General features: G+C 38.3%; 2 protein-coding genes across 13 annotated transcripts in view; one reads left to right on the top strand and one right to left on the bottom strand.

Annotated features, from left to right (window-relative positions):
* CCDC125 (coiled-coil domain containing 125) overlaps positions 1-23,885 on the bottom strand; it is a 42,008-nt gene extending 18,123 nt beyond the window's left edge. Inside the window, exons 1-11 of one of the 3 annotated variants that reach the window (XM_078067232.1) lie at positions 23,576-23,885; positions 20,972-21,030; positions 19,659-19,745; positions 18,776-18,853; positions 17,761-17,846; positions 12,398-12,480; positions 10,835-10,962; positions 9,971-10,078; positions 8,651-8,825; positions 5,012-5,142; positions 2,487-3,998 (exon numbers count right to left, since the gene is read on the bottom strand). In XM_078067232.1, the coding sequence (XP_077923358.1) occupies positions 3,690-3,998; positions 5,012-5,142; positions 8,651-8,825; positions 9,971-10,078; positions 10,835-10,962; positions 12,398-12,480; positions 17,761-17,846; positions 18,776-18,853; positions 19,659-19,745; positions 20,972-21,030; positions 23,576-23,885 (1,554 nt within the window). In that variant the 3' untranslated portion in view covers positions 2,487-3,689. Of the gene's footprint in view, positions 1-2,486; positions 3,999-5,011; positions 5,143-8,650; positions 8,826-9,970; positions 10,079-10,834; positions 10,963-12,397; positions 12,481-17,760; positions 17,847-18,775; positions 18,854-19,658; positions 19,746-20,971; positions 21,031-23,575 lie in introns of those variants that run through there. The other 2 variants (XM_078067233.1, XM_078067234.1) reach the window with 2 other exon arrangements.
* Positions 1-25,087, top strand: part of CDK7 (cyclin dependent kinase 7) — a 49,871-nt gene extending 24,784 nt beyond the window's left edge. For 3 of the 10 annotated variants that reach the window (XM_078067243.1, XM_078067242.1, XM_078067235.1), the window contains 2 exons: positions 29-176; positions 6,005-6,433. In XM_078067243.1, the coding sequence (XP_077923369.1) occupies positions 29-176; positions 6,005-6,090 (234 nt within the window). In that variant the 3' untranslated portion in view covers positions 6,091-6,433. Of the gene's footprint in view, positions 1-28; positions 177-572; positions 768-4,775; positions 5,017-6,004; positions 6,434-21,402; positions 21,629-22,624; positions 22,677-23,747; positions 23,880-24,192 lie in introns of those variants that run through there. The other 7 variants (XM_078067237.1, XM_078067244.1, XR_013445759.1 and 4 more) reach the window with 6 other exon arrangements.
* The last annotated feature ends 2,319 nt before the right edge of the window (positions 25,088-27,406 follow it).

Raw genomic sequence — 27,406 nt, 5'->3', positions numbered from 1 at the left:
CTTTCCTTGGTATGTTTCCTTTTTCAAGGCATTGAAAACTAAATATTTCAGTAATCGGCCAGGGCCAACACCTGGATGTCAGCTGCCAAGACCAAACTGTCCATTGGAAACTCTAAAGGAGCAGTCAAATCCAGCTGTAGCAACAAAACGGAAGAGAACACAGGCCTTGGAACAAGGTAAAACTTTCATTTTCATAAGAAATGAATTCAGAAAACTCCGAGTAGGTAATATATAGCTAGTGACCGAGGGGCAGCTAAGAAATGTAGATTGTGAGCTGTTTCGGAAGTGTGGTACAGAATGTGGTATTTTAGTGTTATTTGTTTCCATTGAAAATAATTAAATCAAGCTTTTTAAAAGGATATGGACACTTCTGAGTATACCTCAGAGTTGCGAGAACTTATCAATATGTACCTTATTTTCTTCATAAATTTTTACTGGTATACTGTATGCTTAATGTTAAATAAGTCTTATTAGCAAATCAAAGCAAGTAAAATGAATGTAGTTGGAATGCAGTGACTGGTTAGAATTGCTGTAAGATTAAATGTGAACAACCTCATTTTTTTTTCACCTAGGAGGATTACCCAAGAAGCTAATTTTTTAGTTACAGAGATCACTGGACAGTATTTTACTACTGAAGGAAATAGTCAAGGCAAATAATGGAGAAATAGTAAACGTTTAGTAAATGCTGTAGAAGGAATTTGTAAATATTCCACACATGTAAAATATGTAAAACTGGATTATTTTTATTAAATGTATTTTAAAACAAACTTAATTCTGATTTTTTTGATGAGAGTACAAAAGTAAGATTAAGTTCAATTCTCTGAAATGTAGAATTGAAAATGCATTAAGGAAACCTTAATAAAAATAATCATCAGTTACTTTGGTGATCTGGCCCACATAGCATCACAGATTTGTAGTAGCAGGGGTAGTATTCAAAAATTGAAGCAGTAATAGAAATGTAGCATATACCTCCTACCTAGAGTGAACAAATGTTAATATACTAAATAGGAAAAAAAGAAAAAATTACAAGTGAAATTGAGGTCCCTTTAATATGTCATTCCATTCTTTTCCTTTTCACCTTCCCGAAAGGAGAGTGACTCTCAGGAAATGAGTGTGTCCTTCCATGATTTTATACTGCTATTTTATAAAAATACGTGTAATAATACACCGTATTGTTTTGGGTCTCAAAATTTTATGAGTGATAGGCTGTACATCTCATAATTTTTTTTACTCAAAACTTTAATTCCTTCCATGTTAATACATATAAATCTAGTTTATTTAATATCCATTTAATATATAAAAATATATATTATGTATATAACACTACATACTCATGCTTTATGGACTGTTATTTTTCTTGTGCTGTATAAAAATTACCATAAATATAGCAGCTTAAAGTAACACAACTTTACTAGCTCACAGTTCTGTAAGCCAGATGTCTGACCTGGCCCAGCTGTGTTTTTTGCATAGGTCAAAATCAAGATGTCAGTTGATCTGAGTTTCTAGGGAAGAATTGGCTTCCAAACTCATTCATTTCATGCAATTTTAATGCACCTGCTTCCTGTCCTGGTAGCTGTCAGCCAGAGGCCTTTCCCAGCTTCTTAAGGCAGTCCACATGCCTTGTCACATGGTATTCTCCATCTATAAGCCAACAGGTGTGCTTAGAATCTGGTTTCTTTGCTACCAAGAGAGAAAACTCTGCTTTCTTTAAAAAGACAAAATAGACTACATCAAGATTTAAAACTTGTATGTATCAAAGGAGTGATAAGCACAGAGTGAAAAGATGCAAATCATATATCTGATAAGATAGCTCAACAATAAAAAAATATTAAAAAATGGGCAAAGGACTTGAATAGACATTTCACCAAAGATGATATAGAAATGGCCAATAAGCACATGAAAAGATGCTCAACATCACTAATCATTAGGGAAATGCAAGTCAAAACCACAATGAGATATCACTTCATACCAGTTAGGATCTTTACTATCAAAAAAAAAAAAAAAAAAAAAAATCCCAGAAAATAACAAGTGTTGATGAGGATGTGGAGAAGTTGGGACCCTTGTGCATTATCGGTTGGAATGTAAAATGGTGTCACTGCTGTGGAAAACTTTGGCCTTTCCTTAAAAATTTTTAAAGAGCATTTTCATATGATCTAGCAGTTTCACTTCTGAGTGTATACCCCCCAAGATTGAATGCAGGGTCTCAAATATACACAGTCCCATCAACACTGTATGAAAGGATCTGTTTCACCTCATCATTTCTAGTACTCACATGATCTTTGTGATCTTTGCTAATTTGGTATCTCATTCTAATTTACATTTTTAAAATTTCTACTGTGGTTGAATAGCTCCTCACATTTGCTAACCATATATAATCCCTCTTGTGAACTGTTGATTTAGATTCTTTTTCAGTTAGAGTGTTCCAAATTTTATCAATTTATATGAATTTGCATTTTATATATATACACATATTATACACACACACATTAAAAAAGAACCTTTTTTATTTGATTTTTTTTTTTTTTTACACTTCCAGGTTTGTTATTGTTGAGCATTACCAAATCTTTCCTTTTCTTACCTTTTATTTCATATTAAATCATTACACATATTAAATCATTACATGTATTAAATCTGTGTGTGGTCTTTATCCTGTTCCATTGACCTACTGGTACCACATTGTTTTAAATAATGTAGCTTTATATTACTATCAGGACAATGCATTTTTTAATATCTAGTAACAGTAGTTCCTCATCATTACTCCTTTTTGCAAAATTTATTTGCCAAGTTTTCATCTTTTATTAATATTTATTAATTCCAACTAAATGGTGTTGCTTTAACACAATAGTTTATACTTTGTTGTTACCCTATTTTACCCTGTTGTTACCTCATCTATTTAAGTAGTAATGTAGCCAAGCCATGTATGTATCTTTTTTACTAGAGATCATAACTAGATAAAAGTTTTATTAAAATTTCTGATAATGTAATACAGTTCCTTTGACATAACTGTGATGTTATTAATATAGCAACATTCCCAGAAGTTATTAAAGATCTTTACTATGTAACATTTATAGAAAGAAAGAAAAAATTAAATGGCTTAAAATTCAGCATCAAAACCAAGAAGGTAAATCAGAATGGTGTGAGTGCTAGAATTATGTGTAGGTCTGGCTACAAAGTGTCACCACACCAACAAAAAAAGAAGCTATAAAGGTAACTAACAATGTTTTGAATATACTTCTGCCAAAGTCCCACCATAATAACTTTTTAATTGAAGTTAAGGAAATTATTAAACTTTCTGTGGCAAATGAAAAATCCTGAAAAATACAATAAAACAAAATATATGTAATCTAAAAATTAACATTCAGTCACTCCTAGGCATTGTTACTTCTTAGAGCATTAATTTATATTGTTACTTAAGCCAGTCAAAGATCCCTTTAGTCAATCTAAGTAAGTAACTATTTTTCTCAAAAATCATTTTGTTGTTTTTAAGATGTTGGCAAGTACTGAAAATATAATAAGGTATGGTAATGTAATTTATAAAATATGTCAACATAATACTAATAAATTTCTTGTAGAAAATGTTTGAGTATTTAAGCTGCACAACTTCTAATGATGTAGCAACATTTGTTAAGTCCTTTTTTAAAGTCTCTTGATAGAAACAGCTCTTGGTTCTGATTTCAACTGGTTTATTTTCAAAACATGATATTTGATGGCAAAGAACAGGATCTTTTGAGAGTTCTTGTGCAGTTTTGATCTCTGTGAAGGTGTTGGATTGAACAAATGCACCCCGCAGAATTTAAAATTTGAACACTTGAATATACAGGATCATGCAGTTCAGGGAATTCTGAAGATTTCCCCCAGAGGTTTTTTAATGGAAAATTGTCTTTCATGGGACTTTTTTCTTTATTCTCATTTGAGGTGGTGTCTCTCTCTTCCAGTGCCCGAGCAAGCATGTAACTAACTTTTCTTTGATGAGCCAGAGCTTCTTCTTTATCATTCAACTGCATATACAAAAATTTAAAATTATAGCAGTTATGGGTACCTGGGTGGCTCAGTCATTTAAGCATCTGAGTCTTGGTTTCAGCTTGGGTCATGAGATCAGGCCGAGCCCCACGTTCAGTGCTCATCACGCTCACTGGAGAGTCTGCTGGAGATTCTCTCGCCCTCTACCCCTCCCCCAACCTGTACGTGCTCTCTCTAAAATAAATATATAAATCTTTTTTAAAAAAAGATTAAATAAAAATATGCCAGTTAGTCAATAAATGTTCTGTCTTCAGTCTGTCAAGTCAGTCAATGTAAATAATTGTTTACTGATTCCCAAATAATACGGTACACATTACTGAGGCTTTTTTTTTAAAGGAAGAACAGGAAGCAGCATTCCTTCTGCTGAAATTTTTGTAGATCATCTGAAGAAAGGGGAAAAACATATACATGGTGTGTGTGTGTGTATATGTGTATATAATATTAGCATGTACTTACCTCTGCAAGAGAATGTCGAAGTTATTTATATGTGAAATTGTTTTTATATATTTATATGAGAATAACTTGAACACTTCTATAGATAAGTATGTTCATATAGCATGGGTCTTTTAGTTTAGTAATATATGAAATGGGGATAATAGGACTGATTTTCAGGGTTGTAGTGATGATTAAAGGATATAATGTGTGAGAAAGTTGCCTTGTACACCTTAAAAATTCCTGAGTGGCATGGATTGTATGCATACATGCAGATGACAGAGGTACCTGCAGTTAATTACAGGGGAGCCCCCTCTTTTCAGAAGTGAAGCTTTAAACTTGTACAGGAAGAACATGGATGGGAGAAGTGGGAAGAGCATGCAGGGAATTTAAAGAGATGAAGATCAAAACTGGAGGATGGTACCTCAGCTGGGAAAAGGGCATAAAAGGCAAGTATAGAGTGCTAAAGAATTAAAAAAAAAAAAAGAGTTGAATTAATAGGAAGCAGAAAGATTAACTTAACCACAACCTCTAACAAAAGGAAAGCAAAGATACTAACCAACTCTGTTAGCATCTTAAAGACCTCCTGAGGGTTATTCTGGTCATCGGTCTTCTTAGAACTGTTTTCTGAAGGGAGCATCCCCAGCAGTTTCTGCCCTAAGGTCTTCTTACTTCCTTGTGATGGTAACCCTAAAATTGAACATGCAAATCCAACTGAGACATAAAAACACACTCACTAATGTAGTTCCAGGAATAGAGGTAAGTATGAACCAGGGATAATTCATTTGTAAATCAGCCAGGAGGTGGTTCTCTTCAGGAGACCTCTAGTGAGTCAGGCATCACAGTGTGTACTGGGAGAACACAGACTTTAGAGCCAGGATGGCAAACGGAGGTTGAGAGGGCCACAGTATAAGACCCAGTGCAATGCCCTGCCTGCCGCTCTGTCGCATCGTACAGCTGCTCCTGGGGACAGCATGCAGCCCACATTATCAGCAGCTTTCCAGAGGAGGCAGCAATCCAGTTTTGTATGTGAAATCTCCCAATGTTGAATGTCAGCCACTTACGCACCCCTGTTATTTGAGAACACTGTGCACACCCAACAAAACCTGGCTCTGAACCATGCAAATTCTGTTTTAGAGCAGAAAGACCTGGACTTGAATCCTCATTTAACCACTTACTAAATGACCTTGGACAAGGTCTCTGAGCTTTGTTTCCTCACCCCTAGAATAAGAATAATAGTACCTATGCCTCAGGATTGCGGTGCCATTAAATAATAGAGCAGGGGGGATGCTGGGAGAAGTGAGTGGGCAGTTAGTGTTTAATGGGTAAAGTTTCTGTTTGGGAAGATGAAAAGAAAAAGTTGTAGAGATGAATGGTCGTGATGGTTACAAAACAATGAATATTTAAAAATGGTTAAAATGGTAAATTTTATGTATATATTTTATCACAATTAAAAAATAACATAGCACAGTTGTGAAAACTAGCCCAGGTATGGACATAATGTTTAAGAGGCCACATCCTGAAATGTGTACACTGATGATGTTCTTCATAGAAAGAATGCAGTTCTATAGCAGACGGTACAAAAATTGCGGATTTATACAAAGAAAACATCAAGAATGCCTTCGGAATGCTCTGTAAATGGTCTAATGGAAAACTGAGAACAGATAAGAGACATTTCCTTTTACACCCAATCCTGATAAACTGCAGTGATGAGCTCACTCATGACCTCTTCCTCCAGCAACTGTGACAAAAGGAGAAAGGCCAGACAAGTGGATGAATGTCTATTTGGCAGTCTAAAAAAAAGAAATATGCTTATAACCTATCTTTCAGAACTCGTCTAAGCTGCGTATTAATGACAAAAGTTGATGTCTTCTTAACGTGTTAACCACATATAAGAAAATGACCTGTGACAGTCATCCTGTACCTTTAGATTATTGAAATACATGAATAAAATCAGTCTCGTCACTGAAAAACTGACAAAGAGCTACTGACACTTGTATGGACTTTAAAGGCCTTTCCGAGATGAATCAGTTATTTTACTGCTTCCAGTCTCTTCAGGGTCTTAATGGAAAACAGATCAGGAGCTATACATATCAAATCATATTTTTTATGGAGAAGTTCTTGAGGTTCCTTATTAGCTAAGAAAGGCAGGAGTTCTGGTATATGAAATGAATACATACTCAAGTGCTGAATGTATACAAATCTACCTCTTAGGAAAAACCCAGCCTTTTCTACCTACCACTACCCTTGTGGCCTACTTCCATGCACACACTTGGGTCTACTATGCCAGGTGAAAGAACGTGGCTGCTTTCCTAGGATTAACCAGGCCTTTCCCTTTTCTTTCTCCCCTAACTTTTCTCCTTACCTTCTGTAAAAACAAGCAGTTAAGATCAGATTTCCAAAGGGATTTGCCTTTAGTTTATGTCACAGAACACCAAGCCTATCCTCAAAGACAGTACCTTTGAAAATTGAGCAGTCCCAACTCCTATCAGGGGACTAATTTAGAAGAGGTGCCTGAAGATCACCTACACATTTGTTGTCCTTGATAGATACTCTAAAGATTTTCCATCGATTCCTAAAAGCCTAAGCATATGGACTGTGCTTATTTCCCTGGCAGAATCACCTACCTTGAGCTGGACATTAAGGTTATACCTTCAGCTTTTACCAAGGGATTATTATAAGTAACAGTCGTATAAATACTCATTTTGTATTTATCATAAATGATAGTTAAGGACTTAGACATTATATTAGCCAGCTCAGTGATTTCTTTTATAAGTCTCATGTCCGAAAACTTATTAAAAGTTAATTTCAGGACAGTGTGGAATGCCTCTTTAAGAATGAATGTTGAGAAATACGTTTTCCTGTGTTTCCCTGACTTCTCCCAGATGAAAAGTCTAAATATGTAACTCTTATGATCTGCTTCTGTCTAGTTTCATACTTCTTGTTTACTGCTTCTATTTTTATTATCCCTGTAAGCTTAGCACTTTTTACCATTTCAGCAAAGAGACAGGTAAAGTTTAGTTAATGAAGCTAAAATTTCACAACACGTAACATGTATGCTATTAGGAGTATGTACTATTGAAAAAAAAATATTTAAAGCAAAATAGGTATCTATTATTAAAAGTTTAATTTTTAATATAAGAAGATTCTTATTAACCCAAATCCATCTGAGAATGAGAGATACTGGAATTAGGATTATGGATTTTGACATACTAAAAAATATTTAGAAATATAGTCATCTGAGAATTTTAATATTAAAACATTTATAAACTTCACTGTAATCTTTCTTGACTAAGAAAAGGTTTCAAATTGGAATTTTAAATTGAAGCACTAGGAGTTGCACTGAATAATACTAATAAATAAAAACTGATACTGACCATTTAGAGAAACTAACATTTCTAAAAAATAACAGGTACTTTGATTATATTGGATGATATACTTAACTGTAATTTTATTCTTTGATGACATTTTTATATATTTTGTTTTCCACTAGTACAACAGTACTAAAAAAATGGCCATGGCCATGAACTTTGATAGGTTTGTGAACCAAAACCTAAACCTTAACTTCTGTTAAATTTTTATGAGTATTAATATTTCTTTTTTTTTTTTTTTTTTAAGATTTTATTTATTTGAGAGAGAAAGTGCATGAGAGGGGGTAGGGTCAGAGGGGAGCCTGATGCGGGACTCGACCCTGGGACTCCAGGATCATGACCTGAGCCGAAAGCAGTCACTTAACCAACTGAGCCACCCAGGCACCCCATGAATATTAATATATTTCCAACTTAAAATTTTTCCTCTACCCCTCAATATCTCTTTACATATTTCAACAAAGTTTAATTAGATACATTTAATGTTGGGTTTCACTATTTTCATTATTACTTCCTAGGCAATTTCCCTTTACTCATCTGGCATTTTTACAAAGTTTTCCCACGAAACGTAGTCTTGTTTAAATGAGACAGATGAATAGTAAAAAAGAGATTGTTATTTTAAGGTTTTGGTGATCCTATTACCTCATCTGCATATGTAACATCCAGTGACCCCATTTTTAACCATAGTTACTAAATTCTGTAATAAATCACAACCATCTTTGATATTTCAGTTATACTCTCCATTACATTAACTATGCTTAATCAACTTTGATTATTACCAAAAACAACTAAAATTACACCTGATTATTGCCATTATAATTCATATTTACCATCCTCCTTAAGGTGCTTCCAATTTATCCATTTTGTTGCTTTTGTATACATTTTATCCATTTGTGTCAATCTCAGTGCCTGGTCATTTTTCCTCATTAATTGTTGCTCAAATGCAATTCTGAATGCATCTGCCATTATGTAAGCTTCTTCTTTACTCTTCTGCAAAAGTCCCAACTAGTTTTGAAAGAAAGTTTGAGAGGTGTCAGAGGCAAAACATAACAATTCTTGCCTGAATACTGAATCAGATTAGCAAATGTAGTCTCCCTGCCTAAGCATGGTTCTAGTGTCTGATCTAGTCCATCTGCTTAAACTAATTAGTACTTGCTAATTACCCTCTATAGTAGCTGCCCACTCTGAGCTAAATTACCAGACGTTTCCTTCGTGATGCCTGACCATTCCTTGTTAATCCATTTCTTGGACCTCACCACATTACCCTAGGCAGGCCCTGTGTGTGTCCTGCCCAGAGAGTAAGAAAGGAGGACGCCAAAGGCTGCATTTCAGTTCCGCCTTGGGCCATTCCAGGCAATATCACTGAAAATAATTACGAGTATCACTTTTTACATGTCCGCCATGGCTGACCCTGACTCTGATCTGTGTAATCTTAGGCTTTTCTTAATGAATTGCCAATGTTTATGTTATTTTTCCTATATCTGAAGACTTAGAATTCCATTCTTCAATAAAGGTAAAATATTTTTAAAATTATGGTCCATGTTCCATATCTGTTATTAAAACTAACGATAATGGCAAACGCTATTTGATTAAATGCCAGGCATCTGCATGGCGCTGTGCTAAACATTAAATGTCTGCTTCCTCTGTATCATCGCAACAGCCCAATAACTAGTTATTACTCTCTAATGTGTATCCAAACCCACACAGCTAGAAAATACTAGAGCTAAGACTTAAACTTAGGTCTGGCTGGTACAAAGGTTCTTTCCACTGTACCTTGCTGCTTTTCTAATAAGCTTCGTGTTTATCTCCCCATTTATCAGAGTTATGGATCCTAGTGATTTTAAGCATGAGTGTGCAATATAGTAATTTTGAGGGCCATTTATAGAGAAAAGAAAAATTTAGGCAATGTTAAGTACAAGCTGAGGCAAACAACTTCATGTTGCCACCATATTGTGCCAGGTACTATTTGTATTTTGGAACCATGTAAATAAAAATAAAATTAAATTTATAAGTTAATTCTATCACATAAAACTACGAATAAGTTCCATAGCCAATGACTACTAAAATGAAGCTAATTATTGCAGATATTTTCCTTTATTCTATTACTAGAGAAACAAAACCAAAGCTTCAGTGTTTTGATAATACAATACCTCCTGTTTGAGCTTAAGAAGCATTCTGCGAGCAGACGCTGCCATTTTGGCACAATCACAGGGCCTCCCTCTAGGGCCATGGCAAAGGCAGGCTCCGAGGACAGCAAGCTTCAAATCCAAAATTACTCCCATTACTAAGTGCCGTATTGCCTAGCTGCACACAAACATAAGGGCGCGCACACACATACACATTTCTATTCAAGCATCATTCAAAGAGCCTGGAAAGAAAGAAGAAAAAACTAAAAGAAAGCTGCAAGGAGGATTTCAAGATCCAAGTGGAAATTACAAATGAGGAAACAATGTTACTACTTGGAACAAAACCTTAAAGGAATTCTACCTTGCTTTTCCTTCTCCAAAACCTTTTAAGTGGACACTAGTTTTGTATAGTTCTGTATCCCTGGCAGCAACTTGACCTAATGAAGTAAATATTAACACCCACTGTTACTTCTTGTGACTGAGCTTGGTCCTGCTGCCCAGCATTTACTCCTTCCAGTTCCCACCAGGGAGAGGTGCATGCTCAGAAATGAAGAATGACTTCTAATACATCAGGAGAATCATCATCCTTCCACTTCTAAAAAATACCTGTCATCATGTAATGTGAGACACAGCTAACACAGCTTCTGCTAAAACTATAAAAATAAGAAATAAAAGGGGCAGGAGGTGGCCCGCACATCTTCTAGTGTCCAAGAATATAGTGCATGGACGGGCATGGTGCCAGTAAGGCTGAAGAACTGCCCTGGGGAAACCAATGGGCCTCTCCTTACCCTCACTCTCAAACTGCTAAGTATAATGCTATTCTAGAACATGGAGCAGGTGATGGGGAAAAGGAAAGTAGAAAATTTCCCTCTTGTTCAATTTTCTTACCTGCTTACCTACCTCAAGACCTGAAACCTCTGTAAAACCACTTTTATCGTGGCACACGTTTTCCGGAGCCACCATCTGCTGTTTGACATCAAGCATTGCGAGGGCCTCTAAATACTGTTGATTTAAAACTAGGAAGGGCCAAAGAACAGAGTGTTAGTTATGAAATTTAACTCCAGCCTCACCTAATTGAGTTATACCAACATCATACACTCATTTCTTATAAGCAATGCATATACACAGACATTACCTACTACATCTGGCCCCATCCCGAAAAAAGGTATCAAGTGAGATAATACATATATAACACTAGATTAAATAGGACTATTTTTAACGTTGAAGTATTTTAATTTTGCAAACAAAGTCTGGTCTTCATTTGCTCAGAAAATTTGCAGGATTTTCAAAGAGAACATACAAATGCAAATTATTTGCACTTGCTGGATAGTAAGACAACCAGATGATGAGATCTCCTACCTTAACGTCAAATGTTACCAGCTATACAAACTTTATCGGACTTTTGTTAAGAGTTTTCACAAGAGGCTCTCAACCAAACATTTAGAACAAGAAGGGTCCTGCGATCTACTGAGCAGAAAATAGTAACTTTCCCTCTCTTGTTGCAGGGTGAGGTGGTAGAGGGGGAGGGGATGTGGCTATGGGCAACTTCTGTCCTGAACTAACCTAACACAGGAGAGATCTCCCATCTGCTCGAATCACTGTTGTTGAGAAGCACCACTTTCTGTGTGCAGTTCTCACCCAGGGACTCTGCCACAGTACACTTACTAAACTACAGAAAGTGCCCCTCTCAGGTCCATGACCTGATTTAGAACTTTGTCCCCTTCAAACCACTACTTTAAAACAGTTTCTGCTAAGAAGGAAGAACCAACATCTCTTAAAATTTTATAAAAAGTTGATGCCATCTTAATATTCTTAAAACACCTTACTATTCTTTTACTAACTTTTGTCATAAGATGGCTCATTACATAAAGGGTATATATGTATACACATATATGTAAAAAATTTCAAGTTTTTAATGAGTCATCTTGAAAAATTAAGAATATTAATCTTAGCAATAAAGTCACAGAAGATATTTTTGAGAGAAAGTAATGTTGAATAATTACACAGTTACATACTTTTCCTACTAGTATTCCAATAAAACATATACCTACTAAGGTTCCTCAACATCAGGTGCTCTACAATCTTGTTTTACAATGAGTATAAAAACTAAAGGATAAAGGGAGAATGGGGAGAAATACTTAATGGATATAGGGTTTTATTTTGGAGTGATGAAAATCTTTTGGAATGAGATGGTTGCAAACATTGTGGGTGTTATGAATTATTTACTTTTGAATGGTTGGTTAATTTTGTTAATTGAATTTCACCTAAAAATGTTTTTAAATTGCAAAAACCCTAAAAGATGGATATCTTCTATTATCCTTAAAGCATATTACTTTGAAATAATAGTACTTTGTCTATCAATATGTATGTTCTTAACGTAGGATACTCTATTTAAAAACGATCTTGTAACAGTATTTTTAAAGAATCATCAAAATACCACTCTTCACTTACGTGCATTTTCCGACTTGAGCATTTTAATTTCTTCTGTTTTTACATTTAAAGTTTCTTGGAGGACTGCATTTTCACAGTTTAGCCTGGAAAAAAGTACCCTCCAAATAACTAAAACATTAACACTTCATGGTTGAATGAGAATATTTTTATCCCATAATTAGAACACAAAAACCCAAATAAAATTTTTCCTACTTCAAAACAGTCTAGAACATATATGTGTCACAAAACAAAAGCAATTTAAAAGAGTGTGGTAATGGGGCGCCTGGGTGGCTCAGATGGTTAAGCGTCTGCCTTTGGCTCAGGTCATGATCCCGGGGTCCTTGGATCGAGCCCCACATCGGGCTCCCTGTTCGGCGGGAAGCCTGCTTCTCCCTCTCCCACTCCCCCTGCTTGTGTTCCTGCTTTTGCTGTCTCTCCTTCTGTCAAATAAATAAATATCTTTAAAAAAAAAGTGTGGTAAGATTTTGAACATACTCTTAATTCGTCTGTGTATTTAGCTGAGAAAGAATCAGAAGTATCTCAAATTAAAAAATAATAAAATAATAAAAAGTGTGGGGGGGCCTGGCTGGTTCAGTGGGTAGAGCATGTGACTCTTGATCTCAGGGTCATGAGTTCAAGCCCCATACTGGGTGTGGAGCCTACTTAAAATAAAAATTAATAGGGGTGCCTGGGCAGCTCAGTGGTTAAGCATCTGTCCGACCCTTGATTTCAGCTCAGGTCATGAGCCTCAGTGTTGTTAGATCAAACCCCATGTCAGGCTCCACGCTGGGCATGGAGCCTGCTTAAGATTCTCTTTCTCCCTCTCCCTTTAATTAATTAAAATTAAAAAAAAAAAGAGAATCAGGGGCACCTGGGTGGCTCAGTCAGTTAAGCATCTTGACTTCAGGTCATGATCTCAGGGTCCTGGGACCAAGACCGGAGTCGGGCTCGGCACTTAGTGGGGAGTCTGCTTTTCCCTCTATCCCTCCCCCTCTCCCTGCTTACGTACACACACACACTCTCTCAAACAAGTAAAATCTTAAAAAAAAAAAAAAATGGGGCGCCTGGGTGGCTCAGTTGAGCATCTGCCTTCGGCTCAGGTCATGATCTCTCAGTTCTGGGATCAAGCCCTGCATTGGGCTCCCTGCTCAGTGGGGAGCCTGCTTCTCCCTCTCCTCTTGCCCCTGCTCATCATGCTATAAGATTTAAAAAAATAAAAATAATAAAAGAGAATCAGAAGTATCTCTGAGGCATCCTTTTGAATATTCATTTTCTTTACTAAAGTTTTAATCATCTTAACCACCACCTATAAACTTAGGCCACCTCCAAGAACTTGCATAAAAAGATACATAGTTTATACTGCAAAATACTGGAAACAATCTAAGTGCCTATCAAGGAGAATGGTTGAGTACACTATGGCACATCCACACAATGTTTTCCAGGATATATTGTTAAACAGAAAAAACAGTTTAAAAGACTATCTACAGTCAACTGTTCTTTGGTGTAAGAAAGAAGGAGAATTAAGAGAACAGACATATATGCCCATTTGTGCAAAAGGAAACGAAGGATAAATCAGAAAATAGACTGGTTATCTACAGATGGTGAGGAAAAGGAAGGATGACAGGAGGTTGGGAATGGGGGGAAAATGACATTTCTGAGTATACCTCTCAGAATAGTTCTGACTTTTGGAAGCATGGGAATGTTTTACAAAGTCAAAAATAAAGACGAATAACTAAATCAACAAGGATGGTGAAAAAAACCTAAGATAGAATACAGATAGAAACAAATGAACTTAAGTGAACAGTATAACCATACTGAAGAGAAAAAAGTAAACAAGTTTTATTTTTTTTAAAGATTTATTTATTTGAAAGAGCGCAAGTAAGCACAGGGGGTGGGGCCGGGCAGAGGGAGAGGGACAGAAACTCAAGCAGACTCCTCGCTGAGCATGGAGCCCGGCACAGGGCTTAATCTCACGACCCTGAGATCATGACCTGAGCTGAAATCAGGAGTCAGACACTCAACCAACTTAGCCATCCAGGTGCCCCAAGAAACTAAACAAGTTTTGAACACGGTGTATTGACTGGATCCCCTCAGGCTAGAAAAAAAACTATAAACAAATACTGAACTCTAGGTTTGATTCTGCAGTGGTGTATATTAGCAATTCTAAAGCTACTTTCTGCATATTGTATGACAGAACGAATAAGTAAACATTGGGTAAAAAGAGCCACGTTTCTCACTGTGGAAGTTACAAATGTGGAAAGGAGCAAGGCTAAAATTAACCCTGTGGTGGTGGTCTGCAATTGGAGATAGGGGTCTGAACTCAGGGTTTTGAAGAGAGAGAGAGAGAGAGGTTTAGGTTTGTGTCAGTGTGGGTGTGTATTTCCAGCTCTGTCCTCTGAGACCTTTTAGCAATGACTTCCAGTAGCAATGAGCCCACTTAGCACTAAGACCTTGATTTTTTTTTTTTAAGATTTTATTTTTATTTATTTATTTGACAGAGAGAGACACAGCGAGAGAGGGAGCACGAGCAGGGGTAGCGGGAGAGGGAGAAGCAGGCTTCCCACCGAGCAGGGACCCCGATGCGGGGCTCGATCCCAGGATCCTGGGATCATGACCTGAGCCAAAGGCAGACGCTTAACGACTGAGCCACCCAGGCGTCCCAAGATCCTGATTTCTAAACACCATTCCCCACTAAAAGGAACCAGGGATCCCTGAAGAAATGCTTAATATTTTATGCATAACGGCCTAGAATATCTTATACCAGAAAGCAAAGTGCTCAAACAATAATAGGGAGGTGTCAGAAAGCCACAGGAGCCAGCTTGAAGGGGCTCCCACTGACCAAAGTTGGAAATTTTTTTTAAGATTTATATATTTTTTTTTAGAGAGAGAGCAAAAGCACACGCACACCCAGGGGAGGAGGGAAGGGCAGGAGGAGAGGGAGAGAAAGAATCTGAAGCAGACTCCCCACTGAGTGCAGAGCCTGATGCAGGACTCAGTCTCACAACCCTGAGATTATGACTTGAGCTGAAACTAAAAAGAGTCAGATGTTTAACCCACTGCACCACCAGGCGCTCCCAAAATTGGAAAATTTTAAGCAACAAAAGAAATTACGATAGTAATGGCTTTTAACCAGTTGAATAATGCAAGAATTCATGAATCCATTTTGGTATAAACAAATGGAGAAAAAAAGCTCTTTACTACAGTAAAATGCCAGCAAATAAATGCAGAAGAAGTAACAGAATTAGCAAATTACCATTTGGCAACCATCACAGTAATGATTGCTTCAGGCAGAATAATCTGTGGATGTAAAAACTAGTGGGTGAAAATCTGATAAAATCACATAATCTCAAAGCATCTCCCCCACAAGATGCTTATTAATCACAAGGGGAAAAAATAGTGCCTTTATAGTGGAGAGTGAGGGCACACAACCCACCTTAACCCTAGTAGTCAAGATTCACAGGCTAGGAATGGGACAAATCAACTTCACAGGCCTCCGGATGTAATCCGCTAAGAACACAACACTGCTTCAGTGGTAATATGCCCAAATGCATAGCCCAAATTAAGTTCAGACGCATCAGACGTCTCCAATGTGGGACATTACATAACCGGCCTGTCCTCAAAAAATGTCAAGAACAAACACTGAATAACTGTTTCAGATGTTTTTTTCCCCTGCCCCTCACTTCGGCCTCCCTCCCTCCTAAGTGTTTCCGATTAAAGGGTTCTAAGGTTTAGAAGGGACAAGCAAACGCAATGCATGATTCTGGACTGGCTCCCAGAACACAGGAATTTTTTTCTTCTCTTTTGCTAAAGGGGTGTTATTACTAGAATAATTAGCAAAACTAAATAAAAGAGTATTAGATTAATGTCTTAATTTTGATAATATTACTGTGGTTATGAAAGTCCCTTTTTATAAACACAGAGTGAAACATTTAGAGTAATGAGGCCCTATATATAAGCAACTTTTTTTTTTTTTTAAGGTTTTATTTATTTATTTGAGAGAGAGAATGAGAGAGAGAGAGAGAGCATGAGAGGGGGAGGGTCAGAGGGAGAAGCAGACTCCCTGCCGAGCAGGGAGCCTGATGCGGAACTCGATCCCGGGACTCCAGGATCATGACCTGAGCCGAAGGCAGTCGCTTAACCAACTGAGCCACCCAGGCGCCCATATAAGCAACTTACTCTTAAATGGCTCAGATATCTATATGTATTTAACTACAAAGAAAGAAACAGAATGATAAAGCAAGTGTGGTAAAGAGTTCTACTTTGGAGAATCTTGGAGAAAGATATACAGGAATGCTTTGTATTATTCTTGCAACTTTTCTGTACATGTTGTTATATTAAAAGTTAGTAATAAATTAAAAATTAGGTACTAAAACCATCTATAACCCCAGATATCAAATCAATTTCTCAATTGACTTTATAATATGTATGTTATAATTTAAAGTTACTGAATAAATTCACTAGTAAAAATTGCCCAAAAGATTTTGTTTGAAAAACAAATGCCAGTGCTAAAATAACTTGGAAAACATGGCGCTTACACTGCTTTTTATTTATTATTTTTTAAAAGATTTTATTTATTTATTTATTTGACAGAGAGACAGAGCGAGAGAGGGAACACAAGCAGGGGGAGTGGGAGAGGGAGCAGGCTCCCCACTGAGCGGGGAGGGAGCCCGATGTGGGGCTCGATCCCAGGACCCTGGGATCATGTCCTGATCCGAAGGCAGATGTTAACTGACTGAGCCACCCAGGCGCCCACACTGCTTTTTAAAATACAGTTTATAGGGGCGCCTGGCTGGCTCAGTTAGTAATGCATGTGACTCCTGATCTTGGGGTTGTGAGTTCAAACCCCATTGTGGACATAAAGCCTACTTAAAAAATAAATAAATAAAATATGAAACTGGTGTAAGTGGATAAGCAGTAAGAATTTCATAATATTCACAGCCCACAGAAGAACACCTAAGCTATATTTGAATTATATACACTTTATGGGGCGCCTGGCTGGCTCAGTTGGAAGAGCCTGTGACTCCTGATCTCGTGGTCATGAGTTCAAGCCTCATGTTCGGAGTAGAGATTACTCAAATAAATAAATATTAAAAATAATAAAAATATAGATAACTTATACACACTTTAAAGATTTCCAAAGAGGGGCACCTGGGTGGCTCAGTTGGCTAAGCGACTGCCTTTGGCTCAGGTCATGATCCTGGAGTCCCAGGATCGAATCCCACATCGGGCTCCCTGCTCAGCAGGGAGTCTGCTTCTCCCTCTGACCCTCCCCCCTCTCATGTGCTCTCTCTCTCTCTCTCTCTCTCTCAAATAAATAAATAAATAATCTTTAATAAAAAAAAAAAGATTTCCAAAGAAAAACTACAGAATAAGAATATACAAACCTGTCATATTTTTGGGTCCATGATTCCTCTATATTTTTAAATCTATTCTGATCAAACTCTATTTCCCACTGCAAGGCATTTATTTCCTGTAGAAAGAAAATAGCACTTTTCATGGAAAATTACTACGGATCACTTCAGGACATTGTGAATAGCTGAAATAAATCATCAATCACTTAAAAGGATAGGTTAAAGAGAAACTAATTATTGTTCAAAAAGAGTCTGTGACATTTGTAAACACATGTAACATGCCTTTTTAGTACTCAAGAAAAGCTTTGCCAAAGCTTGCTTATTATAAGAAACAGCTTCAAATTTTGCTGCTCGGAACCCAGATTTCTCATTGCCCCACCCCCAACCCATACAGACCACAAGCAAAACACGTGCCCGGGAGTTTGAGCCCAGGACACTGCCATCAAGAGAGGCTATACAACAGGGGCACCTGGGTGGCTCAGTCGTTAAGCATCTGCCTTCGGCTCAGGTCATGGTCCCAGCGTCCTGGGATCGAGCCCCGCATCGGGCTCCCTGCTCCACGGGAAGCCTGCTTCTCCCTCTCCCACTCCCCCTGCTTGTGTTCCCTCTCTCGCTGTCTCTCTCTCTGTCAAATAAATAAATAAAATCTTTAAAAAAAAAAAAAGAGAGGCTACAACAGGCACAGGAACAAGACCTTCCAAGGTGATTCCTAACTACCGTTTAGTGACGATGAGATGGTCAGAAAGAGGCAGGCTCTGCCAGGCAAGAGGAGAAAGAAAAAAGGAAAAAGAAGAAAAATAGAAAGTGTCAACTTGGCAAGCCTCCTACTACCTTAAAATGAGGCAATAAAAGAAATCTTAATTCTTTGCCCGTGTAATAGTATGTTTTGGATTGTAAGCTCCAAAAGGGAAGGGACTGTATAAAATAGAAGCCCAACTAAAAGAGGGTATGCACAAATGACATACCCATCTAGTATGGTGATTTTTAAAGGAAATTCTATTTGAAAGCTTAGTGGACTGAACAAGTCTACACTAAAAGTGGCAAATACCTTCTCCAAGGATCTCTTTTGTTCCACAGTTTTTTGCAGCATCATTTGGGTGTGACTTGTGGCTTTGCCAAAAATTGCCTAAGAAGAATAAGAAGCCTATCAGTATAAATTAAATTTCTCATTACTCCTATATGCACAGTAAGGTTCACATTTTTATTTTAAGACGATAGAAAACCAGAGAATTTCCATAGAGACCACCTTTTATAGAGAATTTGATAGTTCACACGTCAAAAGATCTTGGTTTGACTCTCCTGATGAATATGAGAATGAATGAATGAACTTTCCACACAAAGACTGGCACATGAACAAATAAAGCAGTGTTATTCATAAGAGCCCCAAAGAGGAAACAGTGTAAGTGCCCATCAAATGGTGAATGGATAAACAAAATACGGCATAGCCATACAATAGAATATTAGGCAATAAAAAGGAAGAAAGTACTGACACATGCCACACCATGCATGAGGCTCAAAAACATGTTAATTAAAGGAATCCAGACACATACTATATCATTCCATTTACATGAAATAGAAAAGACAAATCCAAAAGACAGTAAGGAGATTAGTGGTTGTCTGGGGTTGGGGATGTGAATGGGGAATGACTGCTAATGGGTTAGCGCTTCCTTTTGGGGAATATTGAAAATATTCTAAAATTAGATTATGGTGATGGTTATGCAACTCTAAGGTTAGCAAAAATAAATTGTACATTGAAAACGAGTGAAATCCATGGCATATAAATTTTACCTCAATAAAACTGTTTTAAAAATCTGCACCTCAAAAAAAAAACCACCTTATATTAAGCACTGACGCTTTTGTTTTAAAAGATAAAACCATACTAACTATGATTGGAATGTGTAAGTGACCAAAATTTAAAAATAACTTCTTACCATGCTTTGAAGAATTTTTAGTGCTTCCTCTTTACCTTCTAGTTGTCTTTGAGATGCCTCAAGTTCAGTTTTTAAAATTTCTACCTCCTGAGGGGAGAAGTAAAATTAGTCTACATATCTGTAAGATATGCAACCCCCAAAATGATCAGTTTGGATAGTTTACATGTAAGCTCAACATTCTGACACTCAGCAAGCGCTCTGAACCTAAGCGCTCTGACCTTACAAAAGAGGCTGGGAATTCCTCCAGGCTTCCTAAGTGGCCCAGGCAGGCTTTAGACTGAAACTCTCACCATCAGGTACCCATTGTAACTAAAAGCCCAGACCTTCTGCTTTTACCCTTCCAGACCACACAGCTAATAATCTGAAAATAATCTTTACAGCACCAACAATAAGCACGTGCTCACCCACAGAGCTAGTGGCTATCATCAGTTGAATTATGTCCTTCCCACCAAGGAAAGTTTTGTCCAAATCCTAACTCCTGGTACTAAGAATGTGACCTTATTTGGAGACAGGGTCTTTGCAGATATAATCAGATTAAGATGAGGTCATACTGGATTAGGGTAGGCCTCATGCAATGACTTATGTCCTAAGACAAGGGAAGTTTGGACACAGACACAAAGGGGAGAAGGCCATGTGACAAGAGAGGCAGAGACTGCAGTGATGTGGCTATAAGCCAAGGAATGCCAAGAATGTCAGGGGCAACCACCAGAAGCTAGGACAAGGCAAAGAAGGATTCTCCTCGACCTTCCAGAGGGAACATGGCCAACTGACATCTTGATTTCAGATTTCTAGCCTCCAGAACTGCGAGAGAATAAATCTCTGTAGTTTCAAACCACCTGTTGGTGGTGCTTTGCTACAGCAGCCCTAGAAAACAAAACGGTAGCTCGGTAGCTTTCACCAGAAGAGTTACAAATTCACATTCGGTCTTCTGGTTCCCGGAAAGATAGGGACCCTGCACACCTACTCCTACTCCCAGCAGCAGACTGGACTCAGAGCACCTGGGAAGCCTGCTGTCCTCTGACTTCAAAGAGGTTAAATTAAGTCAGTTTATTTCAAGCCACACACACAGGGAAGACAGATAGAGGGAAGTTTGTAACTCTCTTGTGAAAGGTTCCGGGCGAAAGGTGAGCTGGAGGGCCTGTTTACGTAAATAGCTTTCTTGAGAGATGAAGAAGATAAGAGACAGAGGAGCACAGTTGAAAGTTAGGAGCTTTACACTGTGGCTCACTGAGCATATCTGGAAAGCCAGCATTATTTAAAATATCAGTGGGCTTTGTTCACAGGAGAATTTTTATATTAGCCGGAGTACTTACCTCTAAAGTATCCTGAAGACGTCGCTTTAATTCTACATTTGACAATTCTGAATTAGAATCTATTAGGAAAAAAACAAAACAAAACAAATACTTTTTTTTAACCAGTTGAATACAGGACATCTGTTTACAAAATATCAAATACAATTTTTTGTCAAGAGGAAAGAATTGTAATAAACCACATAATGATAAAAATAGGTAGCTTAAAACATTGCACAAATGAAAAGATACATACTTTTGAATAAAAATACTCCTTAAAAAGGGACTCTCTAATAAAACTGTTGTTAATGAACTGGTTATTTACTACATACAAAACAGTATTTAAAAACATGAATGTTGGTCAGTGAAATAAACTTTGGTGGTTTGGCTTAAGTTTGATCAATATAGTGATACGAAATATCTAAGAAATAACCTGAATTTAATTTCTTTCCAAGGAGAATGACTAGAAGTCTCCTGTAACTTCAATTATTCTCTCCTTACTGTGATCAATTGAGACATTAAACTGAGCTTCCCAGGAGCTTCCTTTTCATTGTGGTCTCACTGGCAATAGAAAAACATGAAAGTGGTAAATTACAAGCAAGAAGACTAAGAAGAAGTAAAAGGAAGAAAAGATTTTTTAGAAAGAGTATTTTGAGGGACATTAAAAACTTCTCAAAACAATTTCTTCTTTGCTGTTCTGAACTTTCAGTATGACAGTATCCGAGGCAAAAACTAAATCTTGTTTTTATTCTGATGGCACAAGGCTCCAAGGAGAGACAAGTGACACTGGGTTGGCAATGAAAAGTTCTGTTGTAGTAATACTTGTGCTAGGCAGAATAATGGTCCTAAAGATGACCACATCTTAATCCCCAGAACCTGTGAATACACGGCAAAAGGGACTTTGTCAGTTTGATTAAGTTAAGGACTAGGAGATTATCCTGGATTATCTAGGTGACCCCACTGTACTCACAAAGGGTCCTTATGAATGAAAGAGGGAGGCAGGAAAGTCAGTGTCAGGGTAAAACAGCATGAGAAAGACTTGACCAGCCATTGCTGGCTTTGAAGATGGAGGAAGGTGGCCACGAGCCAAGGAATGTAGGTGGGCTCTAGAAGCTGAAAAAGGCTCAGGAATGGATACTATTCTCAGGAATAGAGTCTCCAGAAGGAACGCGGCCCTGCCGACATCTGGATTTTAGCCCAGTAAAACCTGTTTTGGATTTCTGACCTGCAGAACTGTAAGATAATAAATTTGTGTTATCTTAAGGCATTAAATTTGTGGTAATTTGGAAATTACCTATTAGCGACAAGAAACCAATACAATATCCTTAGGTAGGATCAAGCTAACTTAAAAGTCCATAACCCAACAAGACAGGAGCTCATACTTTTACTGTTACATTTTGTTTATATCCCAGTGGTTTCCTCATGTTCTTACAAAGGCATTTTAGCAATATGTGCGGTTTTCAACATCTTGCTTGCAAAACAGAACCCAACCTCTATGCATGATAGGAACTGAAAGAAAAATATATAAATAATCCTGTCCTAATTTCAAGAAGGATTTTGAAAGATGGGGGATAAGATCCGCATCTGCAGCATGTTTTTTGTAAATCTAAAAACCATGTTTCTTAAATTATTCTCATGTTGTTCTAATTTGTGTTTGTTCCACTTGCGTGGGGGAAGTTTTACCACATGGATTATAGAAGATTCAGCCAGACAAGAGCTGTGCCACCAGGTAGGCATGGAGTCACCCCTGGGTTCCCAACCATTTTGGAGTTGTAACATTCTATCACAACGTGATTCTGAATTTTATTCTTTTTTTAATATATGGCATAATTTTTTTTTTTTTTCTGATAAATTAAGATGAATTTTTTGAGGGGCACCTGGCTGCCTCAGTCGGTGGAACGTGCGACTCTTGATCTCTGGGTTGCACTACCCACACTGAGTGTAGAGATTACTTTTTTAAAAAAGATTAATTTTTAGGGGGAGGATTTCATGACATTTGTAAAATAACTGGAAGCATACATGTTTTGCCTGGAACACACCTTCCCCAGATAAGTACCAGGCCTGGACATCATTTCATTCTGGTGCTCAAAAGCCACCTCCTTAGATAGGTACCCCGACCCTTGCCTGAAAAAGCATGCGCCAACCCCTCCAAATACTCACTGTTCCTGCACTTACTACTGCCTGATGTTACATAGCTGTTGACTGGTAGATTAATTTTTTCTCTCCTCTACTAGAATGTGAACTGCATGACATGGAGACTATTTTGTTCACTAATGTTCCCAGAGCCTAGAACAGCCCCTGGCACCTAATAGGTACCCAATAAATAGTTGAATTAAAAAAAAAACATGGATGACGCATACCACTAAATCACACACACACAAAAGCAAGGTAGGTAATCACCGATATCACTAACATATGTGTATTAATGCAGACTAACTGCTACACTCCTCCATACAATAGTTGGAAATAGAAACATGGGTTACTTTTATACTATCACCAATCCCACCAGGTGAATAAAGATGAATTTCCACACACGACAGTGACCTATTGTCTGGTGTTGGAAGGGTGAAAGCATTGATGAAATTCACAGGAGAGGAGGAGAAAGGGGAGGGCACTAAGCATTCTTACCACTGCTACTCTGTCGTGCGTAGTGGGCAGTTCTGGGCTCTGCAGGGTATGTATCTTGCAAGCTCTTATGCCTGGAATACTGAAAAATGGCGCCACTTCTTTCTTCCCCCTTTCCTGGAAGTGGGGGCGGGCTGAAGTTCTTGCCATCAGATCTTTTTCTTGATGTCGATAGGTGTGAAACTTGCACTTCGTAAATACCGCCGGGCCTTCTTCCGAGGCCATACCCTAAGTCGCCTTCTGCCATGTCATCGTCCTCCGTTTCCCAGGTCCACACCTCTGCCTCACTCGGCGGCCTCACCACCCTGCTCATCAGCCAGATGCCGTATTTAACATAAGGAAAACCAGGTTGTTATCTGTGATTAAGAGAAATAGTTTAAAAACCATCAGTATAATAAAGTTGGGTTTTGGTGGGGAGAAAAGTTTCTTTCTCTATTATACAGGCATGGCTATCCCAGCGACGCATCGGCACACACATGGCCCTTACAATCCAGTCCAAGTTCTTGAACATTTAAGGGCCTTTTAGGTAGGAGAAGATCCAACCTCTTATTTCAAAGATTGCAGTGAATTGTAAGGAAGCAGGAAAACCTTTTAACTGAATCTAATCATCTCCTGATCAGGAGAAAGCAGATCAGCTTTTGCCAAGGAAAGAGAAGAAAGGGTATGGCTTTCACAAGCGGAAGAACCATATAGAATTCAAGAAGTCTCTGAAAACGGGGACTTGCAGTGACTACGGAGACCACCCCGCCTCTGTCCCTTCATGGCCCTTCATGCACTTCAGGGGCTCGGTGCTCTTAGAGCCTCTCCTCTAGCTCTACTTGGTTCATCTTCTGTTTCTGTGAAGACACAGTTCTCCTGGGATGCTATTCCCCAAACAGTTGCTCAACTGGTTCTTCACCTCCTTTGGGTCTTTCCTTCAGTGGCAGCTCCCGTGACTGACACCGGGTCTGAAATTGCCAACTCCTCCTCCCACTTCTCTGCTTTATTTTGCCCCTTAGTACTTAGGACCTTCTAACATACCCCTCCCTATTTTACTCATTTTTCTAATCGTGCCACCGAAAGGGGGAAGGGAGTACAAAAGTGGGAGCCTAGGAAAGTAGGAGTTGGTTCTGACCGGCCTGTGATGCCTCTCAAAAGTAGGGCAACCTGAAACTTTTCCTCTGCCGGAGTCCAGACCTGCTCCAGATGGCCCTAAGCGGAATAGAAAATTTTGTCTGTTTGGATCATCACTGCGTTCCCAATGCCTAAGACAGTATCTGGGACATAACTGGTACTCAAGAAATACTTCTTAAATAAGTGAATGAAGGAAGGAATAAACAAACAAACTGAAATACTCGCCTGTCCGGCAGAAAAACAGTCACCTCCGCAAGGCTCCACCCTGCATACTGTGGAGCTAAGTGCCTGCCCTTCTTCCCAGAAGAAAACACTCCAGATAAAATGCCGTACAGGGCCCACCACTGAGCCCTCCCTGTGGGGAGACCACTGACCACTGTAGCACCTACCTGGTGGCTGGAGAGCACCTTAACTGCTCAGCCTTGTTCCTCCTGCACAGAGGACGGTTGAGAAGGACTCTGGCCACCAGGCATTTCAAAAGCGCTGTTTTGATGCAGTTGTTTAGAAACATCTCATCCTTTTCTCAAGACTCATTAAAAAAAAAAAAATACATCTGACATCTTTTCTAAATATCCTGCTGTTTACATAATTGCTTACCAGGACTTTAAAAAATAATTAAATCTAAGTGTTGCATTTTTTTAGTGAGATGTTTCTCTTATTCTTCCACTATTAAAACCACACATAGGGCGCCTGGGTGGCTCAGTCGGTTAAGCGTCTGCTTTCAGCTCAGGTCATGGTCCCAGGCTCCCGGGATTGAGTCCCACATCGGGCTCCCTGCTCAGCGGGGAGTCTGCTTCTTCCTCTCACTCTCCCTCTGTGTTCTCTCTCTCAAATAAATAAAATCTTGAAGAAAAAAAAAAAAAAGTAAGAAAGAAAACCACACATAGATGCCAGATAAATCTGACCATGTTTGAAGGGGTTTCTGTTGTTTTATACTTTTTTTTTTTTTTTTAAGATTTTATTTATTTGAGAGACAGAGAGTGAGTGCACAAGCAGGGGGAGCAGCAGGCAGAGGGAGAAGCAGACTCCCTGCAGAAGAGGGAGCCGGACCCGGGACCGGTGATCATGACCTGAGCCGAAGGCAGACGCCTAATGAACTGAGCCACCCAGGCGCCCCAGTACCATATATTTTCAATATTTGAAAGCAAAATCCCTTACAGATTTGAAAAGATAACATCATAAAAGAAGGTACACGGACAGAAAGACGCTCATCATTAGTTGTCAGGGAATTGTAGATTTAAACTCTAATGAGATTCTGTTACATACCACTGTCAATTCTGTGTTGCTGTGGATGGGGACATACACAGTTGGCGGAGGTATAAAATGGTACAACCCCTATGGAAAAGTTTGACGGTTTCTTTTAAACAGGTGATCCAGCAATTGCATTTTTGATATTTACCCAAGGGAAATGAAAACATATGCTCAGACAAAGGTGTGTGCATGAATGGTCATAGCATTACTCAAATTGGCCCCAAACTGGAAACAACCCAAATGTCCATCAACAGAAAAACAAACTGTGGTTAAGTCCATACAACAGAATATATTCAGCAATAAATAATGAATTTCTAATGTATGTGACAACGTGGATGTATCTTAGAGACATTATGCAAACAGAGGAAGACATGCTGTGTGAAATCCTGGCCAAATTAATATACATAACAGACACAGATCAGTGGTTGCCTAGGGTGAAAGGCTGCCTTCAGAGAGCATGAACAAACTTTTTGGGGGTGATAGAAAAGTCTTCTATCTTTTTTTTTTTTTAAAGATTTTTCATTTATTTATTTGACAGAGAGATAGAGAGAGAACACAAGTAGGCAGAGAAGCAGGCAGAGGGAGAGGGAGAAGCAGGCTCCCCGCAGAGCAGGGAGCCCGATGCGGGACTCGATCCCAGGACCCTGGGATCATGACCCGAGCTGAAGGCAGCCGCTTAACCGACTGAGCCACCCAGGCGCCCCGAAAAGTCTTCTATCTTGACCAGAGTGATGGTTTGTCAAAACTCATCATCCTTACAATGGTGCATTTTATTGTATGTAAATTATACCTTAAGAATGTGAAAAAATTTTTAAACAAAAAAGAATAAGGGATCTTTAACTGGATTAGGGAACAAGATGAGAAATGTGTTCATCAGTTGTAACCCTCCTAGATAAGCAAATTATTAAACTAGATGCTTTAAATCAGCTCTAGTTCTTTTTCAGTGATGTAATAATAGTACTTGTTGCTTATTTCTATGTGCTAGGCACTATTTAAGTGTTTTACTTATTCTATTTAATCTTTACTTTGCAAGACACTCCTGTTATTGTTTAAGTCTAGATAATTAAACTTAAGCACAGAGAGGTTAAGTAACATAGCTAACAAGAGATAGAACCAGATTCTGAATCCTGATCCCTCATGTCAGAGACACTGTGACACTCTTAGCCACTGCTTTCTGGGAACGTGAATGAAATTAACATCAGAATAAACCACATTTCTATTATTTATGACATCAAACAGAACTGAAAGTAAAAGTCATTTTTCCCCCCAAATTTTTATAAAATCATCTTGGCTCCTTTCTGAAATAAGTAAGTTTATCTATTTTTACTTGTCAAGATAGACAGGAAATTACTCCCTAAGAAGCTGTGTTTTACCTCTATCGCAAATTCCTGCTTATAAATGCAATCTCACACCTCTGTTAAGGTGGGTGTGATCAGGACTGGGCAGCCAGCAGTGGAGAAAATGGAATTG

This window comes from Halichoerus grypus, chromosome 2 (assembly GCF_964656455.1).
Source record: "Halichoerus grypus chromosome 2, mHalGry1.hap1.1, whole genome shotgun sequence".
NCBI lineage: Eukaryota > Metazoa > Chordata > Mammalia > Carnivora > Phocidae > Halichoerus > Halichoerus grypus.
This window is presented reverse-complemented; position numbering and strand designations above follow the sequence as displayed.